The sequence below is a fragment of the Paroedura picta genome, chromosome 4, assembly GCF_049243985.1.
Source record: "Paroedura picta isolate Pp20150507F chromosome 4, Ppicta_v3.0, whole genome shotgun sequence".
NCBI classification, from domain to species: domain Eukaryota; kingdom Metazoa; phylum Chordata; class Lepidosauria; order Squamata; family Gekkonidae; genus Paroedura; species Paroedura picta.
The window spans coordinates 29,737,451-29,761,590 of NC_135372.1; the positions used below are offsets into that span (position 1 = coordinate 29,737,451).

General features: G+C 47.2%; 1 protein-coding gene across 1 annotated transcript; it reads left to right on the forward strand.

Moving 5' to 3' along the window:
* The first annotated feature begins 1,603 nt into the window (after window positions 1-1,603).
* Window positions 1,604-23,672, forward strand: LOC143835051 (perilipin-3-like). Its single transcript, XM_077332159.1, has 8 exons — window positions 1,604-1,779; window positions 9,508-9,584; window positions 13,181-13,376; window positions 14,980-15,062; window positions 16,193-16,490; window positions 19,455-19,654; window positions 21,203-21,331; window positions 22,490-23,672. Exons 2-8 carry the CDS (start codon window positions 9,525-9,527, stop codon window positions 22,832-22,834), a joined length of 1,311 nt encoding a protein of 436 aa, XP_077188274.1. The 5' UTR covers window positions 1,604-1,779; window positions 9,508-9,524; the 3' UTR covers window positions 22,835-23,672.
* The last annotated feature ends 468 nt before the right edge of the window (window positions 23,673-24,140 follow it).

The window sequence follows — 24,140 nt, forward strand, 5'->3', positions numbered from 1 at the left end:
AGGTTTTGTGGAGTTATACCCCCACAAAAAAAGATTAAACAAGTCAATGAAAACCTCTTAAAGTGGTACGAGATAGAAAAATAATCGAGCCTTAAAAAATCAAGAAAGAATTAAGACATTTCACAGAGGTTCTGGAATGCACTGAGCCACCACCACCCTCCCCTTTAAAACATCTGTGCAGGGGCCTGCCGGTTCTCCTGCTTCAGATCAACTGGGCTCAGCTCTTGAATCTACCAACAGGACATGGCTGGAGATGGGTAGCAGTCAGAAAAGCACGGCCAAATGCACTGCTTTTTTTTCTCTGAGTAACAGCACAGAAAACTTCCTGTGCGTAACCAAGCCCTGAAGTCATTCCCCGCCACAAACTTTGAGACTTTAACTAGGCTGACCCTGTTTCCTTGATGCAAAAAGGGGACATTGGGCTGGTAAAAATGGGACAGAGGTTAAATATTCTGTATTCGTGACAGTAAAACAAGTTTTATAAACCTATTGAGCTTACCAGTATCCTTCAGTGATGGAACCCATACTAAAATTTAAGGAAAGTAGAGTCCAATAGCACCTTTAAGACCAACAAAGATTTTTTCAAGCCGTGCTTCCACTCTAAAGCTCACACCTTGAATAAATCTTTGTTGGTCTTAAAGGTGTTACTGGACTGTTTTAGTTGTGCTACTTAAGACCAACACGGCAACCCACTTGAATCTAAAATTTAAGGAGACAGAATAGAGGGGTACTATGACTATTTCTCAGATGAAGTAATCTTGGGCAGCAAATTTTGGTCTTTTGACACCTTCAAAAATGTCTCATGCACTGTGACACAGTTTTGTCTTACTCCTAGCATAATCCTCATTGTCTCAAAACTTCATCTAGATGGCAGTTTGGTATAGTGTTTAGGAGTGCGGACTTCTAATCTGGCGAGCCGGGTTCGATTCTGCGCTCCCCCACATGCAGCCAGCTGGGTGACCTTGGGCTCCCCATGGCACTGATAAAACTGTTCTGACCGAGCAGAGATATCAGGACTCTCTCAGCCTCACCCACGTCACAGGGTGTCTGTTGTGGGAGAGGAAAGGGAAGGGGATTGCAAGTCGCTTTGAGACTCCTTTGGGTAAAGTGGCATATAAGAACCAACTCTTCTTCTTCAAAATGAAAACTAGTGCTACAGCAGGTATACCACAGCAGGTCCCGTTTATGAAAAAGGGACAAAACTGACATTTTTATTAAAGTGAGCGGGCTGCTGGGAAATGTGGAGAAAAGGGAACTGTCCCCTTCAAAAAGGCACAACAAAATCAGAGTCCAGTGGCACCTTTAAGACCAACAAACATTTATTCAAGGCGTGAGCTTTCGAGTGCAAGCACTCTTCCTCAGAGTAACAGAAAGGTAGTTACGGCGAAGCCTGCCGTTAATTGGGCTTTTGCTCCTTTCTTCTCGAAAAGAAAATGGGTGGAGAAAGCCAAAAGGCAGTTTCAAGGAGGCACCCAAAACAGCGCTCTTGACGGGACGAAAAAGCACAACTTGTAACCGATGCGTCTTAGAAATCCACTCCCAGCGGCAGATTGAGCAGTACGGAGGGGCGGGGACTGGTCAGTTTCAGGAACCGGAGGTCACGTGATCCTTTTGGGGACTCCGGTTTCTATAGAAGTTTGGATTCCTCCCTCCCTCCCTAGTCTGGCCCCACCCACAAGCCGAGGACTTTAAAAGACTACCGTTTTCCCGGAGTTTCAAAGCGGAGTCACTCCGGAATCTGGGAGAGTCGCACTTGATTGGTTTCAACTAGTAATTAAGGTGAGTGAGAGCGTTTTGGGGGGCGTTCTGGTTCAAAACGGGTGTTTGGAAGTAAGAAGCACTCATCCCCAAAAAAAGTCTAAGTACGGTTGTAGTTAGGTTGTGGAGGTGTGCTAAGTGGAGGCACGTGTGTTAATTCAGATCCCTTTCCTTTTACGCATCTTTGCTTGGAAGTAAATCTCATTTACTGGAGATGAGCTGTTATTTCTTTTTTGGGGGGGGAAGGGGGGGTCTGTTGCAGCTAGGTTTTGGAGGTGTGCTATATGAAGGTGAAGGCACGGGTGTTGATTCGGAGGAATAGCCTCCAGGAATAAGAGCAGTCTACATTAATGTGGTTTTTTTCATGTAATAATAACAGTGTTTAGGTAGCACCATCTTCAGCTTGTAAATGGATTCTAGGCCTTAGAAGTTTCTGCCGGAAGAATTCCGCAGCTTGCGGTGGGGGTTGCTGTAAATTAACTCTGAACAGCTAATTTGGAAGGGGGGGTGGACTTTGCGTTTGGGGGTTCTAGCTTGGAGACTGTGTACTGGATCAATATACCGGTACTTATTTAACTTTATTCATTGAATTTACATACCGCCCTCCCAGCAGGGCCAGCTCAGGGCGGTAAACATCTAAAAGATACATCAATAATACAATTAAAATTGTCAATTAAAATTAATTTCAAAATTTAAACCAATTATAATTTAAAACCATATCAACATCAAGCTAGTCTTCAATCTGGGTGTGTCTTCTTCTATCTATAATAATCTGAAGAAGTGAGCAGTGACTCTCAAAAGCTCCTCCCCTGCCATAAATTGTGCTCGTCTTCAAGGTGCTTCTGGACCCTTTTCTACTGGTATTTAAACTGCAGTCCTTCGTACGCTTACTGGGAAAGACTAGTCTGCTGTTGTGAGCTTGCTTGCAAGTAAAATCAAGCTCGGTTTACTGGGGTTTACTGTCCTAGAACAGTGGTCCCCAACCTTTTCGAGGCTGGGGACCGGCAGGGCAACTGCCCGCCTGCGTATGCCATGCATGCGCAGCTGGGCTGCACATGCACCATGCGTGGCCGAACTCGTGCATGCACGGCACTTTCGTGCATGCGCGAAAGTGCCATGCATGCGTGATTTTGGCTGTGCATGCGCGAAGCGCGGGCGCGGCCCTGATTCCCTCTCCCTCCTCTCCCGCAGTAAGAAGCTTCCCGGGCCGCAAGCTTGCAGCCTGGGAAGTTTCTTACTGCGGGGGGTCAGGGAGAGGGAGCACTGGGCACTGGGCTGCGGGTTGGGGACCACTGTCCTAGATGATGCTTAGCCTCCATGTATCTTGTCTCTTGTGGCGCAGAGTGGTAAGGCAGCCGTCTGAAAGCTCTGCCCATGAGGCTGGGAGTTCAATCCCAGCAGCCGGCTCAAGGTTGACTCAGCCTTCCATCCTTCCGAGGTCGGTAAAATGAGTACCCAGCTTGCTGGGGGGTAAACGGTCATGACTGGGGAAGGCACTGGCAAACCACCCCGTATTGAGTCTGCCATGAAAACACTAGAGGGCGTCACCCCAAGGGTCAGACATGACTCTGTGCTTGCACCTTTACCTATCTTGTCTCTTTATGAAGCAGCCCTCAGAGTTCAGTTGTCCTAATCTGGTTACAGAACCAGGTTGGACTAGGATTGGGGAAACCTGTGTCCGGTTATCCCTGCCCACTCAAAAAACTTGGCTCCCCTTGTCCCAGTTTTGCTTGGCCTAACCAACCTTGCAGGGTTTTGTATGGGAAAGCAGAAGAGCTGCTGTCATCTCAATGGAGCTGAGACAGGAAGCTGGATTGTGCCTGCTTAAAGAGGAAGGGAGTGCAGTAGTGGTCCTGTTCTAGTAGGCTTCTAGAAAACCGCTGTCCCTATTTGGGGTGCGAGATACCTGTTTCAAATTGTATTCGTGTGAATTGCTGGCTTGGTTTCTGAGTTTCCGCTCCAAGTCTCCAAAAGTTGAATTTCTGATTTGGGGATGACAGTGGCTTCTCTCTCACATGCACCCATGTGTGGAAGTGCACATTGGCATTATGCCTGCTAATCCCTGCACTGGATGGATAAAGTTAAGCTAGAGCAGTGAAGTAACTAGAGAGCCAGCTCTGCTTAGGGGCAGCAGCTTCTAATCTGGCAAACCAGGTTTGATTCCCCGCTCCCCCACATGCAGCCAGCTGGGTGTCCAGAAGTGGCCTTAAACTACCGCGAAATCCCAAATAAAAAAAAACAATGGCCATTAAAATACAATCTCCTCCCCATGTCTCATCTCTTTACACCAGAAGAAACGAAGTTGGATGTTACTGTCTTCAAACAAACAAACAAAAATACTGCTTTTGCTACTTCATATCCTCCCAGGAGGACTAAAAGCATTCAACAGTCTTTTCCTGAAAGACTGATCGGGTTGCGGCTGAACCTTTCCACCAGAGTTCTGTCATGCATCTTTAAGGAATGTGCTTCATTTTGCCTTGAGGCTCCGTTTTAAGACACGCGACAACTCTGCTGGGCTGGACCCAGGATCCGTCTAGTCCGCCATCTTATTTCCTGCCACAGTGGCCCAAGTACTTCCCCTGATGCTGTATCTAGCAACTGGTATTTAGGCAATTACTGCCTCAGGACATGAAGGTTCCATTTAGTTATCCTGCCGAACAGCTGTTGAGGAAACTACCATCCTTCACAGATGTGTCTCATTCTTTTCTGAAGCGATCCGGCAGGCCATTCTGTTCTCTGCCACATGCAGTGCTCTGCCCTGAAAAGAGTTCTAAGAGTCTTAATTGTGACTTAACGTGAGCAGTTCACAAGCACCTTTAAGACCAGCAAGGATTTATTCAGGGTGTGAGCTTTCGAGTGCAAGCACTCTTCGTCAGACTACAAACTCCTTACATGACAGGGAGTATATAGCAAAAATGAATTCTGTTACATCAGTAGACTGTGTCACACAACTATGATTGTGTGGCTCAATAAGGACATGGGTTTCTTATCTCACTATTCATGCTAGCCTTGTTCAACTCGTGTATCCGTATTCCTCACAATTTATTTTATTTGTGATAATGTGACTGTAAGGTAATGGCAATTTAATTGAATTTTGAATTTGACTCCCTGGCCTTGGGATAAGGTAGTTACCAGCAATTACCTTGTAAGAATATTTCACAGTTGTATGGAGACAAATGGGGCAAGCAGCATACGGTGAGGTGAGAGCCTTTGATCACTGACACAGGCAGTGTTTTTGTAGAGATCCAGTTTGGTGTAGTGGTTAGGAGTGTGGACTTCTAATCTGGCATGCTGGGTTCGATTCCACACTCCCCCACATGCAGCCAGCTGGGTGACCTTGGGCTCACCACGGCACTGATAAAACTGTTCTAACTGAGCAGAAATATCAGGGCTTTCTCAGCCTTCCCTCCCTCACAGGGTGTCTGTTGTGGGGAGAGGAAGAGAAGGCGACTGTAAGCCGCTTTGAGCCTCCTTCGGGTAGAGCAAAGCGGCATATAAGAACCAACTCTTCTTCTTCTTCAGTAATATCAGGGCTCTCTCAGCCTCACCCACCCCACAGGGTGTCTGTTGTGGGGAGAGGAAGAGAAGGCGACTGTAAGCCGCTTTGAGCCTCCTTCGGGTAGAGCAAAGCGGCATATAAGAACCAACTCTTCTTCTTCTTCTAAACTACAACTGAATTCCAGGGGTTTGATTGGCTGTTTTGACAAAGAAATATCACTGGCTGTATTTGGTTGTGTGACACAGTCTACTGATGTAACAGAACTGATTTTTGCTATATATTCCCTGTCATGTATGGAGTTCATAGTCTGAGGAAGAGTGCTTGCACTCGAAAGCTCACACCCTGAATAAATCTTTGTTGGTCTTAAAGGTGCTACTGGATTATGATTTCATTGTGCTACTTCAAACCAACACGGCTACCCTCTTGAATTTAACCAAATACAGCCAATGATAATTCTTTGTCAAAACAGCCAATCAATCCCCTGGAATATGTATCTTCAGTATGTTTTGATACAGCTGAGAAGTTTTCTTCTCCCTGCAACGTGGTGTGGAGCACATTCTGACAGGGGGAGATGAAGAAATTACCACACAAGGCAAATGTGGGGGAAAGGGCCGCCGTTGACTCACCCCTGTGGTTGAGGGTTGGAGGCCAGCAGCTTTCTTGCAAAAGAGGGTTGGGTGAAAGGGGGAAGGCCTCTGTCCCAGATCTGTGGCAAGAATAGCGGGTGATGTGAATATTTGGCTTTGCACGTCAGCCAGGGCTTGTGCAACATGGAGCATAGAATCCCTAAATCAGTGAAGAGACTTCTTTCTCTGTCAGTTCGTAAGCCTTGCCAAGAAGCTAGGCCCTAAAGGGTGTGGGAGGGATGCTTGGCCATACTTGGTGACCTTTTAGAATGGCTGTATATACTACAATTTTGAGCTCCAATGTCTGGCTCATCTAGTATTAGCTAAAACCCAGCTTTGTATCTCACCCTAGATCTGAACTTTGTAAGTTCTTCCTCACCGGGAAAGTCATAAAATGTGAGATTGGCTGCCAAAGGAAGAATGAGGACTATCACTTTAGTTGATTTTTCTTTTGAAGGGATTGGGCAAATTTATTGGTTAGTTTTTATACCCTGCTTTTCACTGCCCAAAGGAGACTCAAAGTGGCTTATAATTGTCTTCCCTTCCTCTCTGCATAGCAGACAGCCTGTGAGGTAGGTGGGACTGAGAGAGTTCTAACAGACCTGTTCTGTGAGCTCTTAACAGGACTGTGACTGGCCCAAGGTCACCCAGCTGGCTGCAGCAAGCGGGGAATCAAACCCAGCTCTCCAGATTAAAGGCCACCACTCTTAACCACCACACTAAAGCGGCAGGGATCCCTCAAGTATGTATCTCTGAGTAGTTATCCTTGCAACAGTAGCAGAAATCTTTAGGTTTCCAGAAGTGAATGGTTGATGGCTCTATCTTTCCTGACACCTGCCAAGTGCTTTTAGAAAGCGGACAGGCTCCAACAAGGCTTCTTATTGGCCGCTGGATAATTGAATGGCTTCACAGATTTTTTTTTTTAAATGTTGCTGGCACCATCGCACAAGGATCTTGCATGACTGAAGCTAAGCTGTGGCAGCCATTGTGTGGCTATCTCCGCCTCCTGTGGCAACCATTTTGTTGCTGCACCCACCATGGTAGATCAAAATTCCACTGGGGCCAAACAGGTTAGGGAGAGACACCACTGGTCTGCTCCTACATAGCTGCAGTTATATTCTCGGTCAATTTAACTCTCACAGCCACTGCCCTGATTGGGAATTCTCCACACATACACCCTTTAGCATAGTACTCCAGAGCAGGGATTCCAAACCAGGGCTATAGGGAACCCAGGAGTTACACGAGAGCTCCCCAGGGGTTACACAGCCTCTCCCAGAAGCTTGGATGGCTGCTGACATCTCTGGATGTCACTGGAGCCCACTAACTCTGTTGCTCTACAGCAGAGGTTCTCAAATTTCCTATTGCCACAACCCTTTAATACAGTTCCTCATGTTGTGTTGACCCCCAACCATAAAATTAAGCAAGGGTTCTTTCACAGAAATTAAACCGAAACTGACCAATGGTGTGAAGATCCATTGTTGGTGATTGTCTATAAAGTAGGTTTCCCCCCCCCCCCCCGGGGTTTCTCGGTTCAGTTCTGCTTCTTGTCCCACCATGCCGATCTCGCTCTTTGCCGCTGCTCTATCTCGATCTACCTCGCAAGGCTGTTGTGGGAATGAAATGGAAGAGGAGTGATGTCGGTCACTTTGGGTCCCCCCTGGAGAGAAGGGCAGCTTATGAACTGAGTAACAAAAACCAATGATTTGGAAGAACCAAAATTGAGTCCAGGGGCACCTTTAAGACCAACAAAGATTTGTTCAAGGCATGAGCTTTCGTGTGCATGCACCCTCCCTCAGACAAAACTGTTTTGGAGACATCAGTAAAGGGATGTGGGCTGGTGGCCAAGTGTGGGCACCTGCAGGAGGAGCATTAGCAGTGGCGGTGCCCCCCAGGGAAAAGGTTGTTCGACCCCCAAAGGGGTCCCGACCCCCAGGTTGAGAACCACTGTTCTTTAGGCCTAGTCTCTCCACAATGGAAAAGATTGATTGATTAGCGCCTGCCTCTTTCTCCCATGCCCAGTTCTCTGAAGGACTGGGACAACAATGGCAATAATCAATCAAGTAAAAGTAGTCTCTCTTCAATTTCAGTTGTTTTTTTTTAATCCTTCATAGAAGTCCCAACGTGTTTCACCAGCACGCAAAAAACTTGTCTCTTGGATAGTATGTAAGGTCATATCAATCGCAGCTCTTAGCTAATGGAACGACCTTACATACTATCCAAGAGACAAGTTTTTTGCATATAAGAAGTGTGTTTGAAACACTTATATTTGTCCCTTGATAAAGCCAACAGGTGAAACACGTTGGGGCTTATATGAAGGATTACAAAAACAACTGAAATTGAAGAGACGACTTTTCCTTGATTTATTATTGCCATTGTTGTCCGAGTGCATCTGTACTGTTTCACAATTCGTGTTTTTCACTGAAACCTACCCCTCCCAGTTCATTTATTATGTGGTTCCTCCACAGTCAAAAGGCTGGAAAAGGCTGCTCTCGAGAGATTAAACCAAGAGGCAGATGAATTTGGTTCTCCAGGGGTCCCCCAAAATGAAGTGTAAAGAGTCCTGACTTGAATAGCCCAGGCTAGCACGTTCTGATCAAATCTTAGAATCTAAATAGGGCCAGCCCTGGTTACCGCTTCCATCCAAGGAAGTCAAGGGCTGTGATGGGGAGGCAGGCCAAGACAGGCCACCTCTGACCGTCTCTTGCCTTGAAAATCTCCTGGAGGTGCCATAAGTCAGCTGTGATGTGACAGCAAAACCAAAACACAAAGGAAAGTTGAAATGTACAAAGTAACCTGGCTCTTCCGCCAGGTTTTTGGTTGAGGCCGGGGTCAGCGAATGAGTGCCAACATTTCCCCCCCCCCCGGACCTAGTAAGTTAGATCTCCTCCCCACCCTCCCTGCCGCTCTGATAGCAGGGGTGGGAAGAATAAGAACTTCCGCCATGTTGGGATTGTTTTAAAGTCTTTTAATGGGTATTTTAATGGGGATAGGACTGTTGTGACCCGCCATGAGCCTACGGGGAGTGGTGGGAAATACATCTAAATAATAATAATAATAAAAAGACTTCCGTGTGCCTTGTGCCATATCAGCAAGGCATGGTGCCTGTTTTCTGTGAAATGGCAAATATTTGTGACTTGATGTTCAGGCTTCAGCACCTCTGCTGATCCCTAGAAGCAAAATCTCTGAATGGTGATGCTGGGTTTAAGCTTGTGGCACCTTGATGTCTAGGCATGCATCCATGCATAGCAATATCTCCCATCTTATTGGAAAACAACAGGTTGCTGCAATTCCAATTCATCCAGTCAGTGACACATATTATTGGCTGGGAGTAACCTGCCCCACCAGGCACCAGGAGGCCAGGAAGGGGAATCCCCGAAGGGCAAACTCTACCTCTTATGGCCTGCTCATGCCCTTTGACCCAGATTGGCAGCTGGATTTGTCAGGGACTCTTGGACCTGCATTGCCTGACTCAGAAATCAGCCCTGCAAGGAATCTAGTTGCTGACCAGCACTGTACATTCCTGCTCACATGTTTCCTCTTATCTTCCGACCTCTGATCAAGAGCTCTCGAGTTTACCCCGAGCTTATCTTAATACAACTCAGAGTTTCTCTTTCTCTGTTTCAGTCGCCCCAGATCTCGGCATGGCTTCCCCTGACGGTGCTGCCGCCTCAGCTGCTTCAACGGCAGAACAAGATCCAAAAGTAAGTGCCTCCAGGATGTTTTCCTCCTTTTACTCTGTTTGAGTAATTTTATAGGTGGTCTACCTGATCAAACTTGTATCAGCAGCCATGTTCGTGTTAGGCTAATGACCCTAGTCCAGGGCCTTGTTTGCGCTCCGGCCAGGTGTATGCCCGTGGAAGCACTACAGACAAGGGTCAGGTCTTCCCCTGTTGTAACTGCCATTCAAAGATATACTGCCTCTGGCTGGGGAGGTTCCATTTGTTTCTCATGTAGCAGTTGATCAGACCTATCCCACAGGAATGTGAGTAGTGCCCATTTAAAGCAGTCATTGCTATGTCCTGTGGCAGGGAGTTACACAAGCCAATTCCTCTTAGGGTAAAGTACTTTTTTGTCCTGGGACCTATTTGGCATCATAGCATTTAAGATTAGGGGTGTGCATTTGCCGATTTCCAAGCTGAAAACAGTGTCCAAAAGTTCATCTTTAGTTTCAGACTGGAAACGTCCATATGTGCGCCTCTGATTCAAACTTAATACAGTGAATCTTATGCAGAGGATCAATTCTGCAAACTCTTGCATTAGGGAGAAAGGCCTAGAGTAGATCTTATACCCATCTGCTGGTTTGGTCTGTCATGGGGTGGCAGAAATTTTTACCACCATGTGTTCTTAAGTAATGTTTTGGAATGTTTTATTGGTATTTTAATGGGATTTTATTGTTATGGGGTTTTAATCAACTGTTACCCGCCACGAGCCGGTTTACCGGGAGTGGCAGGATTTAAATGTAATAAATAAAACAGAAATAAATTAATAAATTCTACCGTTTCTTCAAAACGCTCAGGGTGAGAAGAAGAGAGCTGGGGGATTGTATGCCACTTCTCTCTACCCAAAGGAGTCTCAAAACCACTTACAATCACTTACCCACAACAGACACCCTGTGAGGTAGGTGAGGCTGAGAGAACCCTGAGAGAACTGTGACTGGCCCCAAGGTCACCCAGATGGCTGCATGAAGGAGTGGGGAATCAAACCCTGCTCTCCAGATTAGAGGCTGCCACTCCAAGGTGGGTTAGACCTTGACTAACCCACACCAGATGTGTTCGGTTGCCCTATAGATCAGGGGTAGACAACCTGTGGTCCTCCAGATGTCCATGGACTACAATTCCCATGAGCCCCTGCCAGAAAACGCTCATGGGAATTGTAGTCCATGGACATCTGGAGGACCACAGGTTGACTACCCCTGCTATAGATGATCTCTAAGTTGTTGTTTCAAGGTCTTCCATTATGGGTCTATAGGGTCTCCTCTGGAGCAGGGCTGTCTTGCTGGTTGGGAAGGGAGAGTGTGAAAGAGAAGATGGATCCAAAGTTCAAGGGAGCGCTTTCTGCACCTGAGGCAAGCTTCTAATCTTGTGCTAGGTATTGCAGGGAAATAGAGCTTGGAAGCACTCCCAGGTTCAGGCTGTGGCCAGCCTGGCAGAGCTCCGGCCAATAGCCGGAATGATGACAGACTGGATGCCACTCTGCCCTTGGTCACAGGTGTTGTTGCCAGTTCTGCCCACCCCACCCCCATACACACCATTGGGAGAGGGAAGGAATTTTTATTCAGATAGAGCAGCTGGTGGGTATTTTTTTTTTAATTCCCCTTCCTTAAAAGCAGCATGCCTAGTTTACCCTTGCCCGTTTTATCTGTGCAACATCCCTATAAGGTAGGCAAGGCGGTGAGAGACTGGCCCACTGTCGTCCCCTTCTGAGCTCCAGAGCAGAGTTGGAATTTGAACCTATATCTTCGTAGCCCAGCATTCTAAACATTGCACCGCAACGGCTTCCTGGGAGACGTATTTATGATGCTTTATCACACTGCCTTGCGCTATCCCTTTGAGGTCAGTGGGGCTGAGACACAGGTGGGGCTGAGAAATGGAAGTCTCACTAAGAGCTTTTGTTTGAGCAGTAAAATCCTCTAGAATAGCGGTCCCCAACCTTTCTCAGTTCAGGGACCACCTCCGGGGTGAGGGGAGAGCCGACGGCCCGGGTGCTGTGAAAACGTGCATGCGCAGTTGCCACACACGTACGTTTTCACCACCAGGTGGCGCTAACACACACACGCTCTAGTTGCACTTGCGCATTTTCACCACTAGGGACACTAACGTGCATGCGCAGCAACTGCGCGCATGCGCGTTTGCGTCACCGGCGTGCCTGCCTCTTCCCTTCCCTCTCGCTGCGGGCAGGGGGAGGCAGGCGCGGCTGCCGGCAGCCCGGTACCATGGCCTTTGCGGTCCGGCACCGGGCTGCAGACCGGGGGTTTATGACCCCTGTCTAGAATCCTTGTTGGAGGAAAGAGCTTTTTTCCCAGGTTTGGTCAAAAAAAGTTATGCCTGCAGAGTGATGGCAGTGCCCAGTTCAGCCCTGATTGGCTTGGCTCTGTGTGGTCAAGGATCACCCTTTCCTATTCCCTATCTGGAGTTACCAGCAGTTACAAAAAACTTTTTTAAGTGATCACATGTCTCTGTTGGTGCAAGGAGGTGAGTGGAATGATAACACTATATTTGATGTAGAATACACATTTGAATACATCCGTAGTGATTCTTCCATAATCGTCTCCTGAGAGCCAGCATGGTGTAGCGATTAAGAGCAACAGACTCTAATTTAGAGGACTGGGTTTATTTATTTATTTTAAGGTTGGGTGTACACCCCACCACTACTCCAAGGACTTGTGGCTTGATTTCCTACTGCTCCGCATGCAGCCTACTAGGTTAACCTTGAGCTGGCCACAGTTCTCTCAGGGCTGTTTTTGCATAGCAGTTTCCTTAGAGCTCTCTAAGCTCCACCTCCCTCACAGGGTGTTTGTTGTGGGGAGAGGAAAGGGAAGGTGATTGTAAGCCACTTTGGGACTCCTTCAGGTAGTGAAGTGGAGTATAAAAAATCCCAGCTCTTCTTCTTTCAACTGAGCAGTAAGGAGTTACAGTGTTTTACGGAAGAGACCTGGATTCGAATCACTGAAGAATCAGGAAACATACTAATCTTGGGTCAGCTACTCTCTCTTCATCTTAATGGGTTGAGATGAAGACCAAATTGGAAATTCCCCGAATGGACTGATCAGACTGTGATAAGTAACACTTGGGGCTTGTGGTGCAGTAGACTTGTTTTCACAAGTACTCTCAAGTTTTTGGTCCTTATGAAACCACTAGTGGCCAAGCCTGTTGCATTCAGGAACAAAATGGGTCCTAGATTGGGGGTGGGGAAGAATTCTGCGGACGGCCTCCCACTCCCCCCAGGACCAGGAAAGGCTGCAGGCAGCTGTTAGGGACAGCTCTCACGCCACAGGGATCTGCAGCCTCCAAGCCTCAGAGGGAAGTGGAAGGAGGAGGGGGTGGTCAGGGGCGGGGAATGGGAGATGATTGGCTGGCCGCTGGACAGACAGGCAAGCTGGTTGGAAGAGGAGGCACTCGGGTGGGACAGCCGCGCTGAGCGGGTGTTAAGCGCTGAGTGGCACTTAAGCCATGAGACCAGCTCCTCCTCCAAGCCCTTACCAGAAATATATTATGTGGGACAGATTCCATGAGTTGCTTTGTCTCTCTGAGCTTATCTGTGCCTAACTGCCATTCTTTTCCCTCCCCCTTTACATCAGTGTGTAACTGATAGGGTTGCTAACCTACCACTGGTCAGCTCTGCCTACGACATGGTCTCTGCGGCTTATGCCTCTACTAAAGAGAGCCACCCCTATGTGAAGATGGTCTGTGACGTGGCAGAGACAGGTGTAAAAACCATTGCTGCTGCTGCTGCCAGCGGAGCCCAGCCCATTTTGAATAAGCTGGAACCACAAAGTAAGTATCTTTTCTAGAGGCCAGCAGTAATGAGAAACAGAGCTCTGTTTTCAACTCCTGGAAAGATAGACCAGGGAACATTCTCATGTTGCAAGAGATCTCCACAGGAGTAAGGTGTTGTGAATATTAAAGCAATATTAAAATCTTTAATATTAAAATCTTATTAAATGTCAAGAACCTGCAGTTGTGAATTTACTAATTAAAGCCCCTGGTTCAACCTTTCTCAACTTTTTTTACCATTGGGAAACCCTTGAAACATTCTTCAGGTTTTGAGAAAACCCAGAAGGGGCATGATTGTGCAGGAGATGTTAGGAAAGCAGAGCTGTGGACATGCCCACCCAAGGCCCCTCCCCTTCCCACCCCCTCCAGGCCCATCATTGGCTATTTTTGGAGGGGGGGAGTCAGGTTGACATGACTATATATGGTCATAAAAGGTAAATGTAAAGGTATCCCCTGTGCAAGCACCGGGTCATGTCTGACCCTTGGGGTGACGCCCTCTAGCGTTTTCATGGCAGATTCAATATGGGGTGGTTTGCCAGTGCCTTCCACGGTAATGTTTACCCCCCCAGCAAGCTGGGTACTCATTTTATCAACTTCAGAAGGATGGAAGGCTGAGTCAACCTTGAGCCGGCTGCTGGGATTGAACTCCCAACCTCATAGGCAGATCTTCAGACTGCATGTCTGCTGCCTTACCATTCTGTACCACAAGAGGCTCTATATATATGGTCATATAACCTGATAAATGTGTCATAAATTTTAAAAATCTATTAAAATTAATTAAAATTCTGGAAACCCTTCCATGGACTTCAAGAAACCCCAGGGTCATTCTTTTTTTTTCCCCTGAATATTCTTATAAAATAAAAACAATTTGAGCAAAGCAAAAAGAAACCCCAGAGTTTCACAAAACCCTCATTGAGAAAGCCTGCCCAAGTTGAATATACTGTATCCATCACTAAACTGATTTGGAAAATTAGCCTCTTATGGAAACGAGGAAAGGTGGTTGATCCTTGAGATTCTAATGCCATTCTGGACGGACTCTTGGTCTGAGGACAGCAGAAGGGAGAGGAAGAATGGCAAATGATAGGTGTGACTGACCAGCTTGTGGACCAACCAACAGAATATACCAGTTTGGCTACCAGGGAAACTCTGCAGAAGCTAACAAGGTCTCGCAGTGCGTGCATGTCTTCTGATAAAGCATTCCACCCAGACAGAACCACCACGGAGAAGGTAGAGGAGGCAGATTGGTGGGAGTTTTTGGTGCCCAACAGTATTTTTCCTGGTGCTTTTGAAAAGTAGGGCGAGGGCCAATGGGACTTTTGCCCAACAGGGTTCCTGATTGGCCATTTGGAGATTTGAATGACTGTCTAGATTTTTAAAAGCTGTGAAGAAGTGGCCACCAGAGTACAAGGATGTTCATTGTGTGACGGAAGGCAAGTTACAGAAGCCATTTTGTGTCTGGCTCCTTCTCAGGTGGCAGCCATTTTGTGTCAGAATACCATAAGCTCAAAGGAGTTGGGGACCCCTGTTGTATATACTCCCAGAGAGAAGCTGAATTTCAGCTCGGATGTGTCCTGATTGGAGATATTTTCTTTGCCCTCTGCAGTCTCTAGTGCCAATGAATATGCATGCAGGGGCCTGGATAAGCTAGAGGAGAAGCTGCCGATCCTTCAGCAGCCGACTGAGAAGGTACATAGTCAACTCTAATTCTGTGAGCTGCTTAATGTAAGGATATTTTCAAAACACACACTGGTCCTCTGCAGGCTAGACTGCAGGCTCTGATCCCAAACTGCCCACATGCCTTATTTATTACTAGGGGCTAAGCCCGTTGCATTCAGGAATACAACAGGTGCTAAATTAGGGGGGTAGAGTGAAAGAACTCTGGACAGCCTCCCCCATCCCCCAGGACCTGGAAAGGCTGCAGGCAGCTGTTAGGGAACTCACTGGCAGGGGCAGCTCCCACACAGTAGGGAGCTGCAGCCTCCAAGCCTCGTAGGGAAGTGGAAGGAGGAGGGGGTGGTCAGGGGTGGGGGAGCAGAAGGCGATTGGCTGGCTGCTGGACAGACAGGCAAGCTGGTTGGAGGAGGAGGAGTAGGCACTCGGGCAGGACAGCTGCCCTGAGTGGGTATTAAGCGCTGAGTGGCACTTAAGCCATGAGACACGCTCGTCCTCCATGGCTTTACAATAAATATTAAGTGGAACAGATTATTTCTTCTCAAATTTATATGCCATCCTCCCCTGAAGGCTCAGGGAGGCTCACAAAAGTTTATAATTTACAGTAGGTTAAAACAGGTCTGAAACTTTAGTCATGTACATTTAAAACAATCCAAAAATTAACTGCCATTTTCTGTATCTGAGAGAAAGGGGAATAAAGTGTTCATATATTCATTGAGTGTCAGATCGTTTGTAATTGTGTCTGGGCTTTCTTCGTTTAAGTAGGGAGACCAGCTTGGTAAATATATTTAGGCCTCAACCATACGCCTGGCAGAACAGCTCTGTTGTATGGGCCCTTTGGAACAGTTTTTAAGTCCCGCAGGGCCCTGATCTTGCTTGGAAGAGCACTCCATTGGGCTGGGCTTTGGTTTAGGGCAGTTTTATTTCTCTGGGGTTGGAGACCCTGAGCAGGTTCTGTGTGCTTAATCATACCAGTGTCTGAAGGGCCTAGTGGAGAAAGTGGTCCTGCAGGAACAAAGATTCCTATGCCATCAAGTCTCTTCCTAGGGCCCTTCTAGGACCTTGGGTAGTAAATTCCTATCCCTCTCGATCTTGTTCTCAAAAACATATATTTGTCACTAAACAGCTGTCTGGTTTTTTTTTAGATCTTTTCTGACACCAAAGAGCTGGTGTCTTCCACCATGTCAGGGGCCAAAGATACCATCAGCAACACTGTCACAGGGGCCAGGGATGCAGTCACCAGCACAGTGACCGGAGTGGTTGACAAGGCCAAGGGGGCGGTTCACGGAGGCATGGAGATGACCAGATCGGCAATGGCCACCAGTGTCAACACAGTGATGACCTCGTCAGTGGGCCAGATGGTGGCCAGTGGTGTGGATAGCATGCTGGAGAAGTCCGAGGGTCTGGTGGATCACTACCTTCCAGTGACAGAGGAGGAGCTGGGTGAGTTGGAAGGTGGCTTCCTCTTTGGAGAATGACTTTCATTGGCACCTTTATTTTAAATTTGTGTAAAAGCCCATTTATTTCCAAGGTATCACCTAGGCAGCTGATAATGGAGAAATGTGTGAAGGGACAGACTCACCACTGGTTTCCTGAAGATTTAGAGACAAGGACTTGGGACCATAAGTTCAACTTAGGACAGTGGTTCTCAACCTGGAGGTCGGGACAGGGGTCGTGGCAGGGCAAGCAGCTTGGCCGGGGGAGCGCCATCCACACAACAGCCTTGCAGGGTAGATTGAGAATAGAGCCTTCGTCTGTCTGAAGCAGCAGAAAATGAGATCGGCCAGGTGGGACAAGAGGTAGAACTCAACTGAGGAACCCTGGAAAAAAAACCATGAACAATGGATCTTCACGCCATTGGTCAGTTTTGGTTTAATTTATGTGAAAGAACACTTGCATAATTTTATGGTTGGGGGTCACAACATGAGGAACTGTATTAAAGGGTCTCGGCATTAGGAAGGTTGAGAACCACTTAAGAGAAAGAAGGTTCCACTTAAGTATTAAGAATCATTTTCTGATGGCGAGGGCTGTTGGTAGCTGGAATATGCTGCCTGGGAGTCTCCTTCATTGGAAGCTTTTTGGAGATCAGGTGAGCGCCTGTCAAGAGTGTGGGATTTTTAAGTCCCCAAGAAGATGGAGGGCTGGACAGAATGGCTCTTGATAGGTCTCTTCCATTTCTGTGTGATTCCGATTCACAAGCTCCATTTTCTTGAGTCCGGTGAGATCTCTGCTCAGTGTGGTCTCTCCTCCCTTTCTCCCGAGGGGAAATACTCTTCCAAATTTGTTGCTGGGTAGCTGTTATTATCCAGAGAGAAGATTATCTTCCTCTTGGGCAGAATTATACATCCAGCTCTGTTTGTGTTGCTGCAGCTCTATTACAGTTTTTCTTAAATTTTTAATACTTTAGAATCCCCAGAACTGTTCTTCAGGCTTCAAGAAACCCCAGAAGTGGCACGATCGTGCAGAATATGGTTGGAAAGACAAATGAAAGGAATACATACACACTACACACATACAAGAGGAATGGCACGGCCTGCCACTAAACTCCTCTTTACAATACCATGTGCATCATTGCCCATACAAGAGAAGGTCTTCTGGGGATTTGCCATTCTCTTTCCCACCAAACATAATTCCTAAAGTGTTGGTGGTGCCTGTCTGAGGCAGAAAGCCTAATCAATGACAAGGTCTTGGGATGCAGACGTGTGTGTATTTAGGTTCCAGCATGGGATAACGAAGAGCCTCTTGTGGCGCAGAGTGGTAAGGCAGCAGAAATGTTGTCTGAAAGCTCTGCCCATGAGGCTGGGAGTTCAATCCCAGCAGCCTGCTCAAAGTCGACTCAGCCTTCTGAGGTCGGTAAAATGAGCTTGCTGAGGGGTAAACGGTAATGACTGGGGAAGGCACTGGCAAACCACCCCGTATTGAGTCTGCCATGAAAACGCTAGAGGGCGTCACCCCAAAGGTCAGACATGACTCTGTGCTTGCACAGGGGATACCTTTACCTTTATGGGATAACGAAGTGAAGGTTTTCGATTCTGCTGCAGCACATAAAGGGCAGAGAGAACAATGCAGCTGTTGCAGGCCAAGGAGAAGTAAATTCCTCTTTTGGCAAAAGGGTTTGCATAGAATTGCAGCCTTCGTTCTCCCATACTGGTAAGGCTCAGGGAAGCTAATCTAACACTAAATGGAAACGGAGCTGTCAAAGCCCCACAGGGCCTGCAGAACACCACTATTCCACCAGACCTGAGCTGATTCTGCACTTACTTTGTTTTTTCCGTTGTGCATCCTGCTGAATTCAGATTGATTTGAACTCGGGTCTTCCTCTATCTCCCCTGCCCTCATTGAAACAAAGTGTTCTGCACTTGATAGGGGAGGCTTTGAGCATGGAGGGGAACCAAACACACAGCAGGAGTCTCTTTTCTTGATCTTGGGGGGGGGGTTGAAGACAGCAGATGAGGGGGGAATAAATCCAAGAGGCACATCTCTGCTGAGAGAAGTTAGGGTTTCTGGAGCGCGGTCACATTAAGGCAAGTCTTGCAACTGGGAACTAGGAAGTCTTTGAACTGACATCCTGGCCAATCAGGGAAGACTGCTTTGCTATGAGGCACGGCGAAGGAAGTTAATTCGCAAAAATCTGCACACTTACTGATGGTAATTTTTCAAATATCGAGGGTTATATCCACTCCTGGATATCGCGGGGGAAAGGTAGGATCACTCCAGATGAATCATGCATGTTGCAGAGGGGAAATTTAAAGTGCCCCAAATCAAAAGGTAATCAAATTCAGTGTAGATGGGAGGGATTTATTCAAACTGGGAATGGGTAAAAAGCCTTGTACAGACTATACCCTATACTTGAGACCGAGCAGTAAATAAAATCAAGCACCATCACCCCTAGTTTCTCCACCACAGACATTGGCCAGAAAATAGGCCCAATAAATGAATTCAAACAGAGCATTTTAGGCTATTGGTTTACATTTTTACTGTTTTTACTGTTTTTAATCAGAATTTTGTATTGACAACTGGTGTGCATGGCCCCAAACCTGATTGGGGAGGGTGGTCTATAAATCAAATGAATAATAATATATTTTTCCAAAAAACTGCTCTGATTTGAGAACCAAACTATGCTGAGCAGAGTGGAGGATCTTGGCCTGTGGCCTGGCACACCCCGCTGAGAGCCGTGGTGGGAGTTGAATGATGATTAATGACAATAACTCTGTGAACAAAACCCCTCATCCCACTAGAGCCCTGAGAAACTTGGGCTCTGCAGCAATTCTGAGCAACTGTGTGTGTCGCACATGTAACGTGCCAAAGCATTTTGGTGTGAAGTGATGTTTGGGGAGGGGGGGGGAGAGAAAGATCATTTCTAAAACGTCCTTCCCCCTTTGAGCTCCTTCTCTCTGGGTTCTATAGCTCAATTGGCCACCTCCATGGAAGGGTTCGACATGGCCTCTGTGGAGCAGCAGAAAGAGCAGCAGAGCTACTTTGTCCGCCTGGGGTCTCTCTCGAGCAAAGTCCGCCACCGGGCCTACCAGCACTCCCTGGGCAAGCTGAGGACTGCCAGGCAGGGCACTCAAGACTCCCTTGCACAGCTCTCCCAGACCATCGAATTGGTAAGAAAGCACCCTTGATTTTTGTGTTGCCTTCATGGTCGGGTGATGTCCTTCTGTGGCTGTGCGCTATTCTCAGATCTCTTGCTGTCAACTTAACGTGGGTGTTGCCTGGCTTTGGAATGATGGAGAATTCAGTTCAGCTTTGTGAGACCTGAGCTGCTATGCTGATCCCAGCCACTTGGCGAGAGCTGCTCATTGGCAGCTCAAAAAGTTTGCAGATGCCAGGCTACCTGATCCAAGGCTTGACAGCTGTTAGGGTGCTGCCTTAACAAATGCTACAGGATCAGGGGAGTACGATCACGATCACGATCACATATTTAGAGGTGGTACCTTTAAGACCAACAAAGTTTTATTCAAGGGATAAGCTTCGTGTGCATGCACACTTCCTCAGATACAATGCGTATCTGAAGTGTGCATGTCCGTGAAAGCTCATCCCTTGAATAAATCTTTATTAGTCTTAAAGGTGCCCCTGGACTCTAAATTTGTTCTGCTGCTTCAGACCAACATGGCTACCCACTGGAATCTGTTATTGTCATTGCTGTTGTTTAAATGTCTATACCGTCCTCCTGTTGCTGGCTCAGGGCGGTGAGCAACATATAACGGTGCATGCAACACCGTCGCTAAAAATTAGGACTCTCTTGGAATATTGAGCTATTCAGTAGGTGGGGTACGTGAAGCAAACTAGGAAAGTAGAGTTTATCATCAAGTTGCAAACAAGTCATGGTGGCCCTCATGGAGTTCAACTTTTCCACAGAAACTCTATTTTAAACACAACACCTTTTAATCGACAGAAAAAGGAAGGTGGGACCCAGTGAAATAAACAGGATAGTAAACAAACCCAAGGACACTGGGACACCTGCATGGTAACACCAGATCACTGAATCCAGCATAGCAAGTAGATGCACAAAGAGTCTTCATTCAAGAGTTTTTGAAAATTGAAGACTTCTTCTTTCTCTACTTGCTACACTGGATTCCTCTTGTGCTAAAAGAGCCTCTTGTGGCGCAGGCTGGTAAGGCAGCAGAAATGCTGTCTGAAGCTGTCTGTCCATGAGGTTGGGAGTTCGATCCCAGCAGCCGGCTCAAGGTTGACTCAGCCTTCCATCCTTCCGAGGTCGGTAAAATGAGTACCCAGCTTGCTTGCTGGAGGGTAAATGGTAATGACTGGGGAAGGCACTGGCAAACCACTCCGTATTGAGTCAGCCATGAAAACGCTAGAAGCCGTCACCCCAAGGGTCAGACATGACCCGGTGCTTGCACAGGGGATACCTTTACCTTTACCTTTTTACACTGGATTCAGCGATCTTTATGTTACCATGTAGGCGTCCCCTTTGCTTTGCTTTTTAATCTACAGAGCCAATCAGAAGCCATGATATGTATATGTCCCGCCCACTTTCTAAAAGGGCTTGGTAGGCACCAGGAAAGGTGTTTGTGCGGGGACCTCTGATCTTGAGACTCTCCACACATTGTAAAAGGAAAGAGGCGAGACTTGCTATCAAAAAGCTTTGCAGTTTTGCTGACTGAGGAGTCTTCCTTTGTGATCCCTCGCAGATTGAGCACGTCAAACAAGGGGTTGACCAGAAAATCCAAAATGCCCAAGAGAAGCTGCATCAGATGTGGCTGCAGTGGAATCAGAAGCAGTCACCTGAGACCACCCAGAAAGATGCTCCTCAGCCAGAGGTAGGTTACTCGTCGTTTCTGGAGAAACCTGTGCGGGCTTTGTCTAACTCTCTTGGCTGGTCCCTTTTAGGTGGCATTGCTAGGAGCAAAGAATCTAGTGCAAGGAAAGCCATTGGTTAGACTCAATTGGAATGTTGCCTCCACTGCAGTTCAAGAAGGTTATTGACTAAGTTAGAAGGGTGACTCGGATGGTTGAGGGATTGGAACCCATGCCTTACAAGGAGAGGTGGAGAGAGTTGGGTGTGTGTTGCTTGGAGAAGAGGAGGGCCAGGAATGATAGAACAGCTGTAACTTTATTTATTTATTCATACATACATACATACATACATACCACCCTCCCCGATGGATCAGGGCAGTTTACATAAAACGTATAAACAGTACAAGAAACAATCCATAACATAGGTAAAGGTATCCCCTGTGCAAGCACCGGGTCATGTCTGACCCTTGGGGTGACACCCTCTAGCGTTTTCTTGGCAGACTCAATACAGGGTGGTTTGCCAGTGCCTTCCCCAGTCATTACCGTTTATCCCCCAGCAAGCTGGGTACCCATTTTACCGACCTCGGAAGGATGGAAGGCTGAGTCAACCTTGAGCTGGCTGCTGGGATTGAACTCCCAGCCTCATGTTTAGAGCTTTCAGACAGCATGTTGGCTGCCTTACCACCCTGCGCCACAATGAGCTGATAATTGTAACAATGGTAACAGTGCAAACAGGTCCAGGAGCAGAGCGCATTGATGGAGTTCTGGGAGGGAGGGAGAGAGTGGGGCCTCTTAGATGTTGTTGGCTATGCCTGGTCTTAACCAAAAGCCTGGCAGAAGAGCTCCTCTTTGCAGGTCCTGCAGAACTGTTTTAGCTGTCAGCTTCTAACTACGTAAAAGGAAGTCCTGTTGAAGAAGGGGCCAACTTGTTTACTGCAGCTTTAGAGACGAGGACTAGGAGCCATGAGTTCAAATGACGGGAAAGGAGGTTTTACTTAAATATTAGGAAGAATTTTCTGATGGGGAGGGCTGTTCGTAGATAAAATATAGTGCTTTGGAAGGTGGTGGAGACCCATTTGTTTTTTGGAGGAGATCAGAAAGGGGTGGGGAGAGAGGGCTGGACTGGATGGCCTTTTATGGTCTCTTCCGGCTCTGCCTGATTCTGATTCTTTTTCCGGCAGATTGAGTCTCAAGCTTTGGAGGTTTCCCGTGGTATCGCTCAGCAGCTACACTCCACCACCATGGCTCTGGTCTCCAACCTCCAGGGCCTCCCAGCAGGCATCCAGGAGAAAGTGAACCTTGTCCGTCAAAATGTCGACGATCTCCGGGCCTCGTTTTTATCTGCCAAATCCTTCCAGGACTTGTCCACGTCCATCTTGGCCCAGAGCAGGGAGAGGGTGAGCAAGGCCCGAGAGCTGACCGATGAATTGCTGGAGCATGTTACCCATAATGCCCCCCTCTCTTGGCTGGTGGGGCCCTTTGCCCCATCTGGCAAGCCAGAAAAGGAGGAAATAGAGATGCAGTAGAACTTGGGAGACTTTCTCGTGGGAGTAAGGATGGGCTGGTGGAAATTTAGGCTATTCTGAGTGTTGGCTTGCCCATGGAATGGCCTCTTGGTCCCAACTGGAAATTGTACTAAATTTTCTTAGCCTAGAAACACTCTTCTTGAAAAATAGTAGAAAATGTGGTAGGAGAGGCCTGGGAACACGATTGCCGTAGAAGCAGAAGCTGAGTCAGGGCCTACAAGCTCCGGCTGCCATTTTAGCACCAGCAAAATGAACTAGTGGTCTGCCTTGCTATGGCACTCACTGGCTAATTAAAAGCCAAACTCGATATTTCGGGTGCTGAACACTTGCTTGTCTTCCCTCCCTTGTTCCAAAATGCAAGCAAATTTTTTTTTCCAAGAGGTTCCAGAACTGTTTGGCAGGGGAATGCCCCCAATGGAACTTTTCTTGTGTGGGAGTAGTCTTGCTCACAAACACTGGTGGTGAAATTGAGGAATTGGGCACAAATGTCAAATGCAATGAATAAAAACTGCAGGGAAGGACAAAGTCTCTTTTATCCTCTTGCATAAATGCTACTTTCTATAATGTAACAGTACACAACTTTGGAGCTCCTTGGCCCTCAGATGTTTTGGGTGAGAGTTCTAGATTTCTGCTGTCTAAAGCTACTAGAAAGGGAAGGGGGGGGACACAGACAAATAAACTACATCTCCCCTCTCCTGAAAAAGGATATTTTCTGAAACATGTCTGTAGTTCTACTTAAAGGAAGTTTTTCTTTCCCAGGACCGTCTCCTTTCCCCATACTGATAATGTATTCCTCATGTGTGCCTTTCTCTCTTCAATAAATATGATTGCAATAAAAGATGTCTTGTGTATGGGGGTGGGGAGATAAGTTATTATTAATAATATATTACAAACTATTCATCTTCTTGGGAGGAGGGTGTGAGGACTACCTTTTTCTGGATGGGAGATACCTGGAGGTCTGGGGGGCAGAACATGGAGGGTGTGGGAAGGGGAGAGGGTACAATGCCTTGGAGTCTGCCCTCAGATAAAGACATTTTCGCCAGGAGAATTGATCTCTGTAGTTTGGAGATAAATTGCGAAAACAGGAGACTTGAAAAGTGAGAAGGACCTGGATTCCTTTCAGGCTTATGAAAAGGCTGGTGCTAACTGAGCTTTGGGAAGGGACCCTGGCTTAGTGGGAAAGCCTCTTAAGAAAGTTCCAGGTTCAATCCCTGGCATCTCTGATTAAAAAACAAAAAGTGATATGGGAGACCTGGGATTTTCTGCCTGAGATCCTGGAGAGATATTAGCCAGTGGAGAAAAATGG